General features: G+C 45.1%; 1 protein-coding gene across 1 annotated transcript in view; it reads left to right on the forward strand.

Moving 5' to 3' along the window:
- Nucleotides 1–10,593, forward strand: part of TMEM179 (transmembrane protein 179) — a 14,172-nt gene extending 3,579 nt beyond the window's left edge. Inside the window, exons 2-3 of the mRNA XM_015429157.1 lie at nucleotides 8,303–8,381; nucleotides 10,227–10,593. Coding sequence (XP_015284643.1) covers nucleotides 8,303–8,381; nucleotides 10,227–10,406 — 259 coding nt within the window. The 3' untranslated portion in view covers nucleotides 10,407–10,593. The remainder of the gene's footprint in view (nucleotides 1–8,302; nucleotides 8,382–10,226) is intronic.
- The last annotated feature ends 5,706 nt before the right edge of the window (nucleotides 10,594–16,299 follow it).

Below are 16,299 nucleotides of genomic sequence, written 5' to 3' on the forward strand. Positions count from 1 at the left end.
GGGGGGAGAAAGGTAGCAATTCACTGCCAGGGAAACAAGCAAGAAGAGGGACAGTCCAGGAATCACCTGGAAAGGTATGACTGGCTAAGCAAGGTCAAGAAGAGATCCCCCTGCCTTCAGTCCAAATCCCCAAATTCAGCACAGGTCGAGGGTCCAGCGCTTTGAAAGAACTGTAGGGAAGCACTGATAAGGGAGGAGTGGAAGTTGCCACAAATGCAAGAGGCCTGCCTAGGGCTGCCAGCTCTGGGAGGGGAACTACCTGGAGATTATTTTGAGGGGTGGAGCCTGGGGAGGGTGGGGTTTGGGGAGGGGAGGGGCCTCAGCAGGGTGCAATACCATACAGTCCACCCTCGGAGTAGCCATTTTCTCCAGGGGAGTTGATCTCTGTCATCTGGAGGTCAGCTGTAATAGCGGGAGACCTCCAGGCCCCACCTGGAGGTTGGCCACCCTAGGCTTGCCCCATATCTGAATCTCAAAGCCAAACAAGGACCCACGGTAAGTAGGAAAACCAACATACAACAAGTACCGTGCACAGATGATTACAACCTATCATAAATAATTTTATATTTTTTGAAAAATATTTTTACAATAATTTCTGCATATATCATTAATCATCTTAATCGCAATTCACAATATACGAGATATCAAAAATATCAAATATCATCTCCAAGAATCTCAAAAGCTATTGTACAACCTTATAATTAATAATAGTCCTCCTCTGTTAAATAAAAGTTTCAAAAGGGAGGACTCCTTAAAGTCTCTTTTTCAAAAAAAAAAATGAAATTATTTATGATAGGTTATAATCATCTGTGCACCATATCTGAATCTGACATCATGGACCTTGAGACACACACAGGTTACTTGGTGGTCATAACAGAAAGTTGAGCTTTGGTGATTAGGAATCATGGGATTAGGATGAAAATTAGGGGTTGGGAGTTCGAGTGAGAGTTTTTGCTTTGTTGCTGACTGACTTAGACAATGTTTCTCCCTTATATGGCCTTGCTTTGCCAGTCTACAATAAAGCTGTAGACTGTGTCACAGTAGCAAAATCATTATAGACCTTTCAGATAGTCATGCATATCAGGAGCCACCAGCTATGGGTAAGAGAAACACACAGTATTTTTATTTTATTATCTGCCATTTCTATCCCGCCCGCCCCCATAAGTGGGCTCGGGGTGGGTTACAACCGTAAATAAAAAAATTAAAACAGTTTCTGAATTACCCATAGTCCTCTTGATGTGCATAGTCTCTGTATTGTGTGAACAGGGGCAACACATGTATTGGCTGTGCATGTAGAACCTCAGTAACCATGAATGCAAACCCTGAGAAATCCAGTTGTCATTTCTGTATACTGTGGCTGTGCATACAAGGTAAATACGCACATTGTCCCTGTTTATGCATGGCCACGTTATGTATTGGGAGAATTAGAAGTTGCCCATGTTCCCATTGTGCAGGGTTGATGGGCTCAGTGTACGCATTACTGGAACAACTGCAAAGCCCTGCTGTTCAAGGCATTTGGGCCTCTGGCTCAAACTTGCAAGTTGCTGGCACATGTAGCAAAAGAGAGTATTTGCCCGACTTAGAATGCTGGAATATATTACCTACCTAGTCCAAGTCAGCATGAATACTTCAGTAATCTGGAAGTCAGACCTTTGTACAGATCTCCCACAAAACAGGGGTGTTAGTGTGTACCTCAAAACATTAAGGTACTTTTGTGCTACCCAGGAAGTTGGGGGCATACAGAAGAGATGGTGGAAAGTGGAGTCAAGTCACATCTGACTTACGGTGACCCGATAGGGTTTTCAAGGCAAGAGACGTTCAGAGGTGGTTTGCCATGGCCTGCCTCTGTTTCATGACCCTGGTATTTCTTTACGTCTCCCATCCCCCATCCCAATACCAGCTAGGGCTGACCATGCTTAGCTTCCAAGATATGATGAGATCGGGCTAGCTTGAGCTATTTGAGTCAGGGACTATAGAAGAAGTACCCCATCCTGATCACTGCATCTTTGTACATCTGTCCATGGATGATCAGAAAATGAAGTGTTATTTCTCTGTTTTTTTGACAGTGGCTCTTAGTTTTTAATCTGCAGCCACCATCTGGTTTGCAACATTACCATCAAGTGTCCCCCAAGTTGCAAGAAAAGGCAGTCCTATTAATATAGATCTTAAAGGGGTGAGGTGGAATTCCCCATAGCGATATGAACCTGCAGTTCCAGAATGCAAACCGAACTTACTAGTATTATACAGTGCCCTAAATCAGAAATATAATAAAATGCATTGTAGAAGATGTTATGTCACATGATGGAAGTTAACTGCACTGCTAAAGCATCAATTTCTATGTTTCACATTGTCATATGTTGTAAAATACCATAGTGAATGTTCTGTTTAGGGCTGCAGCGATTATTCGAATATTCGGTTATAGAATCTCTCAGGTTTTTTTTCCTGAAAAAAAAACCTCTGATGAATCGAATATTCGGATAAGCATCCAAGATGGCCGACAGCACTGGAAAGGCAAGAAAAAGAGGGACAGAAAGAGAGACAGACAGAGAGAGAAGAGGCGTTCTGAAACCTCAAAACCCCTGGAATTTTTTCACAGCACCAAGTAAAAAATCCAAGTTGTCTGTAAAACAAAAAAAGGAATAAAAAAGGTAGGCAGAATCTGTCTTACCGACCCTTTGCTCTGGAACGTCTGAAACAAAAACACCCAAACGCTATCTTCTTCTGAAGTCTACTCTGATGATTCTAAAAGGTAAATAGAGACTTCTTGGTTTCGTTTCATGCTGGGGTGAAACATACGGTTGGGACAATTCCCAAGTCAATATGACTGTGGGGTCTTCTAGTGGGTGGAGGTATAATCCAGAAGGAAGTGCTTAAGAAATACCTACTTAATCTTTTGGTCCTTTTCTGTTTTGTACAATACACATGGATTTGTTTCCATTTAGTTGCATGTGAAGCTGCCTTCTTTGAATCAGACCCTTGGTCCATCAAAGTCCGCATTGTCTACTCAGACTGGCTGTAGCCTGCCTTTCTACCCTTAAGGTGGTGCTTTTGCTGTGTTGCTGTACCATTATTTATTTTATTATCGCCTTCTCTCCAAGCAGCTCAAGAAGGCCCCCCTCCCTTTTGATTCTCACTGGAGCCCTCTGAGGAAGGATTCATTCATTCATTCATTCATTCATTCATTCATTCATTCATTTTGTTAGACTTGTATCCCACCCTCCCCACATTGTAGGCTCAGGACAGCTACCAACATGTAGGTCTACAATCGTGCAGATTTGGAAATAAAACAATTCATAATTTACAATTAAGATCTGCAATAAATGTAGATTGGAAATAAAACAATTCATAATTTACAATGAAGATCTGCAATAAATGTAGCTTTACAGATAAAACGCATTATAGTAAAGGTAAAGGTTCCCTTGCTCGAAAGCCAGTCGAGTCCGACTCTAGGGTTGCGGTGCTCATCTCCGTTTCAAAGCCGAAGAGCCAGCGCTGTCCGAAGACATTTCCGTGGTCATGTGGCCGGCATGACTAAACACCAAGGTGCACGGAACGCTGTTACCTTCCCACCGAAGCGGTACCTATTTATCTACTTGCATTTTTTTTTTTGCTTTCGAACTGCTAGGCTGGCAGGAGCTGGAACTAGAGACGGGAGCTCCCTCCATCATGCGGCACACTCGGGTCTCGGACTGCTGAACTACTGACCTTCCACAGCCTGCAGTTCAGCGTCTTAACCACTTGAGCCACCGCAGCTCCAAAATGCATTATAACAACCCCTTTAAAATCACTAAGATCACCACAGACTAAAACAGTGGCGTGCCTCAATGGATAATATCGTGGCCCCATCTGGCTTCTAGGAACTGCGGTCACTGGAGGGGAGGCCAGATCAAATGGATGCCCGCTGCCTCAACTAAAGGTTAGAGAGACAGACTGTCCCAAGGTCACCCAATGAGCTTCAGGGCTGAGTGGGGATTGGAAGCTGGATCCCCTCCAGGCCTAGTCAAACACTGTGACTACTACAGCCCACACATACTGGTTCTCTGAAATGTTGATGAAACGAATTTGTGCAGAATATGAATTAGACTCAGCTCACATGCACACATGAAACTGCCTCATACTGAACCAGACCCTCGGTCCATCAAGGTCTGTATTGTCTACTCAGACTGGCAGCAGCTCTCCAGGGTCTCAGGCAGAGGTCTTTCGCATCACCTCCTGCTTCATCCTTTTTACTGGAGATGCCAGGGATTGAACTGGGGACCTTCTGCATGCCAAGCAGATGCTGTACCACTAAGCCACAGCCCTTCCCAGCCACGATCCCTGAGATGTTCCATGTTGGTTCCTACTCCAAACGGAGATTCTGCACATGTGCAATGTATGATGTAAGCTTAATTTTCTTTTAAGAACATAAGAACATAAGAGATGCCAATGTTGGATCAGGCCAAAGGCCCATCCAGTCCAACACTCTGTATCACACAGTGGCCAGAAATACCAGTGCCATCAGGAGGTCCACCAGTGGGGCCCTTTTGTCCTAGTCTTGGACACTATTTAAAGTTCAGAATGAAAGCCCAGAAAATTATTTTGGAGGCTCCAGAGTACTGTGTGCACATGCCCCTTTGTGAGAAAAAAGATGTCCAATCCAGGCATTTTTGTCTAAGTTATGGGAAACTTCTCAACACAGTGGAAAGACTTGTGGAAGGACCTGTGATTAGATTCCATAGCTAGGACAAAAAAAGAACCAAAGCAAGAACACGTTTTGTGCATTTGCAGGATCTCAGTTTATCTTGGGAACCAATTTGGAATCCTTGATACAAGTGAGCACATGAACACATGAAGCTGCCTTATACTGAATCAGACCCTCAGTCCATCAAAGTCAATATTGTCTACTCTGACTGGCAGTGGCTCTCCAGGGTCTCAGACAGAGGTCTTTCACATCACCCACTGCCTGGTCCTTTAACTGGAGATGCCTGGGATTGAACCTGGGGCCTTCTGCGTGCAAACCAGATGCTCTGCCAGTGAGCTACAGCCCCTAAATGAACTTATAATTTTGGAGCAAGCATTCAGTTGTGGGGCTTGCAATTAGCAACCCAATCCTTCTCAAAATGGGGAGAATTTGCCAATCATGGACACCATTGTCTGAGTGCCCAAAATGGAATTGGCTGGATCCAGTGCAACGTTTCCACTTGCGCTAGAGCTCTCGCACAGGTGGATATGCAAGAAAAAGACAGCGGTGGCTTCTTGTGCTAAGTCAGACCTATTGCATTTCCAGTTGTGCAAGACCTTGTGCCCTATAATATACCGAGGACAAAACACTATGTGATACAAGCAGAACTGTGCTTAAGTCCATTTAGGTTTCTGCTTGTGCATCATTGGATTCGAGCCAGTGTTGTGTCTGGGATTATGAGATACAATGCATTCATAACTGTTAAGAACATAAGAACATAAGAGATGCCAATGTTGGATCAGGCCAAAGGCCCATCCAGTCCAACACTCTGTATCACATAGTGGCCAGAAATACCAGTGCCATCAGTGGGGCCAGGATATTAGAAGCCCTCCCACTGTTGACCCCCCCAAGCACCAAGAAGACAGAACATCACTTGCCCCAGAGTCCCTATCTATACCTTGTGGCTAGTAGCCACTGATGGACCTCTGCTCCATATGCTTATCTAATTCCATGCTTGTAGCCACCACCACTACCTGTGTTGTGATTTCTGGGTGGACTTTGGTTGCACAGACATCACCATCTGGATACGAAGTGTGCTTGCACATGGAAGCTTATACCTTGAATAAAACTGTGTTGGTCTTAAAGGTGCCGCTGGACTCAAACTGTGTTAGGCTGGATATTAGACACTGTGATGCCATTAGGACTGAGCACCCCAACCCCCACTCCCAATATGATTCTGTGATCCCTTTAAGGATTTCTGTTGGTCAGATATGTACACTGCCTTTTCATAAACTCCGTGCTCCTTTGCCCTGCAAACAAGCAAGCATCTTATCTGAGACTTAAGAGCAGAAGAAGAGCTCTGCTGGATCAGATGATCCATCCAGCTCAGCCTTTTATTTCCATCTGTGGTCAGAAATATGTCCCTAAGAAGCCCACCAGCAAGGGCATTAAGACCTTCTTATTATTGCCTTCTTATTATTGCCTCTTATTACCCAGCGTTCAACAAACAGGGGAAGGTGAACAGCATAGAAACACAGAGTTGGAAGGGACCTCAACAGTAATCTAGTCCACCCCCCTGCACAACTCAGGAAATTCACAACTACCGTCCTCTCCTCCCTCTGTGACTACTGCTTTATGCCCAGAGGAAAATCCCTTCCTGACCCTAAAGTGGCCAGGCTGAGCAACTCTGTCCCGTTTAATCCAGTAGAGAGATCAAGATGGGTAGCCATGTTCGTCTGTCTGTAGCAGTAGAAAAGAGCAAGATTCCAGTAGCACCTTAAAGACTTAACAAAAATTATGGCAGTGGATGAGCTTTCGTGAGTCACTGCTCACTTCCAAGATGGGTAGCAGGAGATAAGAGCAAGAGTCCAGGAGCACCTTAAAGTCTGACAACATTTGTGGGCAGGGGATGAGGTTACGTGAGTCACAGGTCACTTTTCCAGATACCAGCAACAATCCAGTTATACGTTTTAGATATTTAAACCCTATCTTAGCCAACATGACGGACCTTCCTGATGCTTTAAAAGTGCACCGTCTTCTGAATGACTCCGCTCCTGAAATATCCGTGAAGGTAGCCATGTTTTTACAATCAGCTATAAAGCTACGACAGGAAAAACTACCAAAATGAGTAATTTAAAGGTTCTCTTGCTCGAAAGCCAGTCGAATCCGACTCTAGGGTTGCGGTGCTCATCTCCGTTTCAAAGCCAAAGAGCCAGCACTGTCCGAAGACGTTTCCGTGGTCATGTGGCTGGCATGACTGAACACCAAGGTGCACGGAACGCTGTTACCTTCCCACCGAAGTGGTCCCTATTTATCTACTTGCAATTTCTTGCTTTCGAACTGCTAGGTTGGCAGGAGCTGGAACTAGAGATGGGAGCTCACTCCGTCATGCGGCACCCGGGTCTCGAACTGCTGAACTACCGACCTTCCACAGCCTGCAGTTCAGCGTCTTAACCAGTTGAGCCACCGCAGCTCCAAAATGAGTAATAGTTCGTAACAAATTGTTTTATGCAACATTATGCAATATTATGTAGTCTGTAAAATGGTTGGTTCTATATGTATATTTCTCTTTTATAGTAATCCTCTTTTAAGTATTGTTTTATGCCAATAAAGGCTAACTGACTGATTGACTGACTACCAAAATTTGTGGCAGGCTATGAGCTTTCATGAGAGTGACTCACAAAAGCTCATCCCCTGCCACAAATTTTGTGAGTCTTTAATGTGCTCCTGGACTCTTGCTCTTTTCTGCTGCTACCCATCTTGGAAGTGAGCAGGGACTCACGAAAGCTCCTCCCCTGCCACAAATTTTGTGAGTCTTTAAGGTGCTGCTGGGCTCTGAGTCCTGTAGTTTAGTACACACTGACATGACGTTTACTGAAAAATTATTTAAACATTCCACAAGTATTATGCAATGACTTATAAAGAACATGTGTCAGAGTTTTAGTGAGAGCATGGAAAGGCCCCGGCAAACTTAGGGTTGGATCCTTTGGTTTTTCCCGCTAGCTTTCCCCTGACCCAACTTTCCTTCCCCTGGTGCAAAAGGCTCTTCTGAATGGTGGATCTTAAGGATTTATTCTGCTAAGGGCTGCACCTTCCTTTGGCACAAAGTGCTGACCCTGATAGAAGAGGTTCTCCCACTCGGAAGAGACGCTCGCGTCAGGGGAAGACACCTTTTGACCATTAGTGGAACAAATCCACGCAGGATCTAATCTGAAGAACAGAGTATACCTGCGGTGTGGCTATGCCTGAAAAATTCATACTGCGTCTCTTTTGTTCTCAATCTGAAGGAAATTGGCTGGAACTGCAACAGTTAGCAAAAATACACAGAAGCACATTAACATTTCAGCCCTAGTTCCATTATTTCTGTGTGAGATAAAACGGAAGCCAGCTTTGATTGCTTCGGCGACAGGCTGCAAGGATGGCTATAACGTGGAAGTCCGTCTGTTTCTCTGAAGGTGCGGGATGATTGTTGTATAATGAAGACGTTATCACCCAGCTGTTATATGCAGTGGTGGGCTTTTGATGCTAGAAAATGAAGCTCGATAGAGGTTTGATTCAGGTGAAATTTGAAAAGGTCATTTGGAACGGCTGAAATGATTTTCTTTTCTTCCCCCTTTCGCCCGATGTGTCTTCTCCTCCAAGCTGTGAAGAGTTACAGGATATAGATCTTGAGCTGAATTTGGAAAACTCATCATTCTACGACCAGTTTGCCATCACACAGGTAAGTTGAATGGTATCCTGCACAGTCTCTGGGTGATTTCCCACAAGCGCTGCTCCGCGCTCACTCCTCCCTTTTGCCCCGATGGTACGTGTCAATTTCACACAAGCTGCTGCATGGCTGCATTTTGCCCCACAGCTTCGTGCGATTTTCCCACGTCTATTCAATCCTCCAGCTTGTGTGAAATTGACACGTACCATTGGGCCAAAGAGAAGAGTGAGCGCGGAGTAGTGCTTGTGGGAAATCACCCTCTGTTTCCCACAAGCAGCTGTGCTGCCCTTGCTCTTTCCTTCCCCCGATTGTATTTGTCAGTTTCCCACTACTAGCTGCGTGGACGCATTTTGACCCACAGCTTCACCCCATTTCCTCCGCATCTTTTCGATCCTCAGAAAACAGGATCGAGAAGACGTGGGGAAAATCGGGCGAAGCTGCGGGTCAAAATGCGGCCACGCAGCAAGTAGTGGGAAATTGACGCATACAATCGGGGAAAGGGAAGAGCGAGGGCGGAGCTGTGGCTTGTGGGAAATCAGTCTCTCTGTTCCTAGGAAAGGATCTGGGTGTTCTGCAGCATTAGAGCAGTTCCTCAGTGCAGCCGGCTTCATCGGGAGGCGGTGGGCACCCCTCCTTTGGCGTTTTTTTAAGCAGAGGCTAAATGGCCCTCTGACAGCAATGCTGATTCTGTGACTCACTATGAATTTAGGCAGATCGTGAGAGGGAGGGCAGGAAGGGATGCACCAGTGCTTAGTTATCCTGGCCCTTCCTTACATGCCACTTTGGGGTGAGGAAGGAATTTTCCTCCAAGTCATATTGGCCCAGGGATCCTGGGGGATTTTTGCCTTCCTCTAAGCATAGAGTGGGGGCCACTGGGAAGGGGGGGGTAGTTGTGAATTTCCTGCATTGTGCAGGTGGTTGGACTAGCTGAGCTTGGAGATCCCTTCCAGCTCTATGTTTCTCTCAGCACAAAGTGGTATCCTCTGCCCCCACCGTCACTTAAGGTCTGTTCGCACATGCATGTGTCCCTCATTAATAGTCATTTGCGTATTCAGTATCTGATGGTTACAATTGCATGTGTGCATTGACTCAGGTGAATAGCATTGCCTTTTGGATCTGAAATGGAGGTGACTGGTGGATCCATACATCGGGTTGGGCACAGACTTAACACTTCTATAAGGATTCCCACTCATGGAATCTGCAGTCCAAGCTGGAATACCTTGAAATCAAACTGACAATGGTCTGAGACACAAAAGACCAGGTTGAAACATGTTAAGGTGGGGATTGTTGTTGAGTCATGAGGATGTGGACAAAATCGAGAGGGTGCAGAAGAGAGCGACGAGGATGATCGGGGTCTGGAGACTGAGCCCTACGAGAAAAGGCTAAGGGCCTTGGGAATGTTTCGTTTGGAGAAGAGGAGGTTGAGGGGGGACATGATTGCTCTCTTTAAATATTTAAAAGGCTGTCATTTGGAGGAGGGCAAGGAGCTGTTCCAGTTGGCAGCAGAGGACAGGACCCAAAGCAATGGGTTTAAATTACATGCAGAAACGTATCGGCCGGATATTAGGAAATACTTTTTCACAGTCAGAATGGTTCAAAGGTGGCATCAGCTGCCTAGGGAGTTGGTGAGCTCCCCTTCACTGACAGCTTTCAAGAAGAGGCTGGACGAATATTTAGACTGGTCCTGCATTGGGCAGGGGGTTGGACTAGATGCTCTGTATGGCCCCTTCCAACTCTATGATTCTATGAAAAGTTTTGCCATATAAATGGAATTGCAAATCGTGCTTGTGGTTCATCAGCTGATTTTGCAAAGGTTAGTCATTATTTCATCTCCTCTTCTTGTCTCTTTCTCTCTAGTTTGGCCTCTGGGCAGCCTGGCTGAGTTGGCTCGGAATTACCATTTTGGCCTTCCTGAAGGTTTATCACAATTACCGACAGGAAGACCTGCTGGACAGCCTGATTCACGAGAAGGAGTTTTTGCTAGGACGGTCCTCATCACGAACTTCTTTTCAGGATGAAAAAAGTGGCATGATCTAACAGGTGGATGAGCCGGTCTGGGCTTTCTTATTTGGTAGCTCTAGTGGAAGTTCAAGTATGGAAGCTGTATTGGAATGTCTGCAAAGTGGGCTTTAGGAAAGTGGGACTGAGCATCCGATGAAGGAGATATTTATTGTCTGTAGACGCAACGCCATTGATGTAACCCATGTGGCTCGTTCACACATGCATGCACAACATCATGACCTCTCATCTTTTGCATAGTCAACCCTTGACAGATGTGCTCTTGGCCAAATGTACAAACTCTCTCCACTGAAAAGCATTGTGTATTATATTTGAGTTGACAACAGGTGATATCAAAATTCGGGGTTTTTTTGGGGGGGGGATTCATTTGTACAGACTCATTCGTATGTGCCAGTTATCTCTGGATGTGGCAAAGGATGAGCGATGGACTATGCATGTGTGAACTGGGTACTGGGTACTGGATACTGTTACTTCAGTAGAGATTTTCTGCATGGGTTGCAACTGCCATCAACAATCAGCCTATTTTTAAAGCATCCTGCTGTATTTAGCCTTGCACATTTATGTTTCTTCTCAACATATTTGAAGACAGACACCCGTTTCATTCAGACAGCCTGCAGGCTCCTTTCCGGTACAAAGAGAGTACCTTGTGTGTCGTGGGCTCTCCCATGGTGACCGCCTATCTTATGGATTCCTGTTCTGTCCATTCATGCTCGGGTGGCCTTGTGATTCGGCGCCCCTGTGGCAATGCCCATGTCATGTAAGGGGGCCTCTGTGTAGCAGAGGGAAGAGGGAGTTGCTCTCCTACAACATGAAAACTCTTCATTAAGATAACTAACATTTGGAGCACCTGCAACAGGAGTTGGCTATAGGATTCCGGAAACATTTTTGTAACGATGAGGGCAAACCCCTATGAAAAACCCATTAAGAAGCAACAGTCGTCTTGCTTCTATGGAACATGCCTCTTTATTAAGCAGCGATTGCGTGAGAGCATGGCGCTCTACCGTTGCTTAGTGGACTGAACATTATAAACAGTTATATCTAGGGCAACCATCATTCATTAGTAGCCATGGGACAATCTGGCACGTTTTATTTCCTAGCTAGCTGGTTGTGTACATTGGCTAGCATGCATCGAGTTCTGGTTTCAACAGGCGTGACCACAAACTCCCAAACAGTGACATTTGGGATAGTGTGCCAAGCACATGGTGCGTAGTGTTATTACACATGACATGAGGAGCCATCCTAAGTGGGTTTACCTGAAAGCGAGTCTCATATTATGCAATGGGGCTTTCTTCCAGGAAAGTGCCCTGAAGATTGCAGCCATGGGGTTGGATCTAGACTCAACTGGGAATTTCCACAGATTCCCCCCTTACTGCTGCTGGCCCCCCTTGTGTCTTTCTTCAGGGTCCCCTATCCACCCGGAGAGGCGTTTCAGGGAAATCCGTGGGTTGCAGGGGGAGGGGGAGGCAGGGAATTTCGAATCTGCCACTGGAAAATATAGATCAAGATGGGTGGCCATGTTTGTCTGTAGCAGTAGAAAAGAACAAGAGTCCAGCAGCACCTTAAAGACTAACATTTGTGGACTGCAAGAAGAACAAATCAGTCAATCCTAAAAGAAATCAACCCTGACTGTTCCCTGGAAGGCCAGATAATGAAACTGAAGCTCAAATACTTTGGCCACCCAATGAGAAGGGAGCACTCGCTGGAGAAGACCTTGATGCTGGGAAAGATTGAAGGTCAAAGAAGATGGGGACGGCAAAGGTTGAGATGGTTAGACAGTGTCATAGATGCAACGAACATGAAATTGAGCCAACTTCAGAGGACAGTGGAAGACAGGAGGGCCTGGCGTGATCTGGTCCATGGGGTCGCGAAGAGTCGGACTCGACTGTGCGACTGAACAACAACAAATGAGCTTTTGTGAGTCACTGCTCACTTCTTCAGATAAGTGAGCCGTGACTCACAGAAGCTCATACCCTGCCACAAATTTTGTTAGTCTTCAAGGTGTTGCTGGACTCTTGCTCTTTTCTATTGGAAAATATGGTCTGGATCCAACCCGTTGTCTTTGGAGGACAACACACACATTTTTCAATGGACTACCAGCTACCTAATGATCATGTATATAAGATACGCTCCTGTCCAAGTGTTAACATCACCTGTTTTCCCCCCCAAGGGTTTTAGCATTTATTAGGCTTGTACATAATTATTTATTATTATTATTTATTACTTTTATATCCTGCCTTTCTTCCAACAGGGAACTCAAGGCAGCTTATCTCGGGTTCCCAGGAGGCATTTCATTCAGGCACTGATCAGACCCAGACCCGTTTAGGATCAGCAAAGTTATGGGGTCCAGTGTCTTCCAAAGATACCTTGGGACCCACGAATACAATTGAGCCCTTTAGCTGCAACACTGTTAAGAGGACTGAATCCAAGCGTCGTGATCATTCACGACCAGCAGATTGCCAAAGCCAAATTCCAGATTTCCAGACAAAGAAAATGAAGGGATCAAAATGGCAAGTCCTTTCACCAAAATGGCCACCGTGGCACGGAAGTACATTAGACCCACCCACCCCCATCCCACAAAAGTACCCCTGACATTGCTGAAGAGAGAAATCTTTTGCCAGGATTGGATTTTGAATATTTTGCAGATCTGAATGATGCATTTTAAATTGATTTCAGCTCTCTCTTTTAAAAATAAAAAAATCTGCTCCTAGGGAATTAAGTTCAGACTCGGAGCAGTATAGCTGGCCAGACATTTCAGTGCTGGATTATCATCATGTAGAGTAAAAAGTATATATATATAATATCAACCATTGCATTTTATTAGACAAGCTTTGTAGGTCTCCTGGAGGGATTGCAGAGCAGGCTTGTGTTTCTTTTCATCTTTGAGGTTGGCATGTTGAATATATTATTATTGCTTAGTAAAACGTAGTGACATGGGCAATAGAAACAGCTGCCTTGTAAGCAATTAATATATAATGCTTGCTTCTTCATATACACAACTCGAATCTCATAGATATACTCTACTGTGGAACGTGGAAGTACTCGTATATGTTCGTGATGTTGCTATCATTGGGTATTGGAGATTATTATCAGCTGCCTGTGTATACATTCAACAGCTGTACAGTCAGGTAGGTTGTTCGTCTTTGAACTGGGGTGCTTTTTCCATTTTTGCCAAACTAGCCCAGATAAAAGCCGCTGTCCGAGGAACTGGAATGCCCGAGAGAGCTTGTATTTGTTTTTTAGGATCGAGGATACCAAAGAAGGCTAGTATGGCTTAATTGTGGTTAGCACTAACCATGGTATGCTGCTGTAACCTTGGTTGAGATTCTAAACAGGCAGCGCCAACTATGGTTTAACTTGCAGTGCTTAACTTTGCCTCTAGAGGGGGCTTTCCTCTAGTGGGGAAACGACTCTTCAACATGGCTTTCCCATGGTTTTCAGATTGAGTTTAAACCATGATTTTTGTCTGATCCTTAACTGTGGTTTGGGATTCCACCGCCAACACTTGACCAAGGTTTAAGGAAACCTAATCATGTTTAAACAGGATTTCTTTGTAAGGCTGATGAGAGGCTGTTTAACCTGAGCCATCAGTCATGGTTTACAAAGGGAGGGAAATCCTGGAATAATTTGTACTCTATCTCTGGTCATTTTGGGGTCAGTGTGTACTTATTCATTTCTGTCTATCACGGTTTTGTCCCACCCTTCCTCTGTAGAGCTCAAAGTGGCTTGTTGGTCTGAAAGCGAGTGACTGGCCCAAGGGAACCCTGCAAGCTTTGTGGCTGAGTAGGGGTTTCAGCCCGGTACTGTTCTGATGTGCTAACCATTGCACCATGCAGCCCTTCTTAATCCCCAGTCATAAAGATGTTTAATCAGAAGGTCTGTTGATTTCATGGGGGCTTCCTTCCAAGTCAGTGTGTTCAGGATTGCAGCCTTAGATTTTTAAGCACGTAATGCCAAACATTTTAGGAGAATAACTACCATGACATCGATATAATTACAATCCTGTTCCCTCTAAGCTTTGGAGTCTTGTGAGCAAAAATTCTACTTTGTGAGTTACTGGCATTAAAGCTGTGAGCGAGCAGTTTGGCTCCTGCATAAATTAGTTTGCTCTGGAGCCATCCTTCCTGAGCTAAGACAAAAATCTGTGAGCTGGAGGCTAAAAAACTGTGAGCTTGCTCACACTAACTCAGCTTAGAGGGAACACTGTCCCCAAGTCAAATGCTCTCTCTCTCTCTCTCTGTGTGTGTGTGTGTAGTTTCAGAGGGTAGCTATGTTGGTCAGATTTTATTTTGAACTTTTGACTTCTGGTGTAGTGCATCATGGATTCCATGGCCCATCCCAGACCACAAAACTGCTACTACAACTTGACTGTGATCCAATTGTCCATGTATGAGAGCATCTGGCATGATTGATAAAGATATGGAAAAGATGACGGCTCGAAAAAAGATAGTTTCAGAAAGGGACCATGTTGGTCTGCAGTAGATCCTCTAGATTTGAGTCCAGTAGTGCCTTAGATACCGACAAGATTTTCGGTGTCTAGACGTTTGAGAGTCAAAGCTTATACTCTGAGATACCCCAAGGCTATCTGACAGAAGGAGCTCTGACTCTTGAAAGCTTATATCCTGGATCTTGTTGGTCTCTAAGATGGTCTGTCTGTCTGTTTGTCTGTCTGTCTAATTGCAAGCCCACCCAAAATTATGCAGGAGAGAAGGCAGAGAAAGAAGCACTTTTCTCCCTTTCTCACAATACAAGAACTTGTGGGCACTCCATGAAATTAATGAGCAGTAGGTTTAGAACAGATAAAAGGAAGTACTTCTTTACCCAAAGAGTAATTAACATGCAGAATTACCTGCTGCAGGAAGTGGTGGCAGCTACAAGAGGGGACTGGATAAACAGATGGAGCAGAGGTCCCTGAGTGGCTATTAGCCACAAGGGCTAGATGGAACACTCTGCCTGGGACAGTCATGCTCTGTCTTCTTGGTGCTTGGGGGGCAACAGTGGGAGGGCTTCTGGAGTTCTGGCCCTGCTGGTGGACCTCCTGATGGCAACTGGAGGGCCAACGAACAGGGTACAGAGGCCAAGACCTTCCCCTGATGTTGCCTCAAGGCTCTGGGATTCAGAGGCTGACTGCCTCTGAATTTGGAGGTTCCCTTTGGTCACCATAGCCGATATTCACTGATGGACGTGTCCCCCTTGAATCTTTTAAAGCCATCTATTTCTGTAGCCATCACTACAGCCTCTGGTGGCGAATTCCACACTTTAATCACTCATTCAGTAAAGAAGCGTTTCATTTTGTTCATCCTGAATCTATTGCCCATCAGCATGCCCCTGAGTTCTAGTGCTTCGGGAGAGGAAGAAAAAGTTCTCATGCATCATTTTATAAATGTCTAGCATGTCCCCCCCCCCCTTAGTCATATCTTGTCTAAACTGAAAGTCCCAGACTCATTAGCCTTTCCTCATAGGGAAGGTGCTTAATTATCTTTGTTCCCCTCTTCTCTTCTTTTCCCACCTCCGAGATACGGTGACCAGAACTGTACACAGTAAACTGCACCATAGATCTATACAGGGGCATTATAATATTGGCTGTTTTTATTTTCAGTTCCTGTCTTAATAATCCCCATCACAGAATTTGCTATTTCACTGCTATGGCACACAGGGCTGGAATTTTCATTGAGGTATCCACTGTAACCCCAAAATCTCTTTTCCTCTCAGTTTCAGCAAGTTCAGACCCCATTCGTGTGTACTTAAAGTTGGGGTCTTTTTCTTCCGATATGCATTGCCTTGCACTTACTCTAGTAAGCGCACAGGAGACTGTACTGCAGTACTTTAGGGTGGGAATCTCTTGTACAGGAGTATCTCCGTTAACGAGGCAGCCATTGACAGTCATGTCACATGATTTATGCATTGAAAGTTT

The sequence above is a fragment of the Gekko japonicus genome, unplaced genomic scaffold (assembly GCF_001447785.1).
Source record: "Gekko japonicus isolate JY-2015 unplaced genomic scaffold, Gekko_japonicus_V1.1 scaffold2629, whole genome shotgun sequence".
Classification (NCBI taxonomy): Eukaryota; Metazoa; Chordata; class Lepidosauria; order Squamata; family Gekkonidae; genus Gekko; species Gekko japonicus.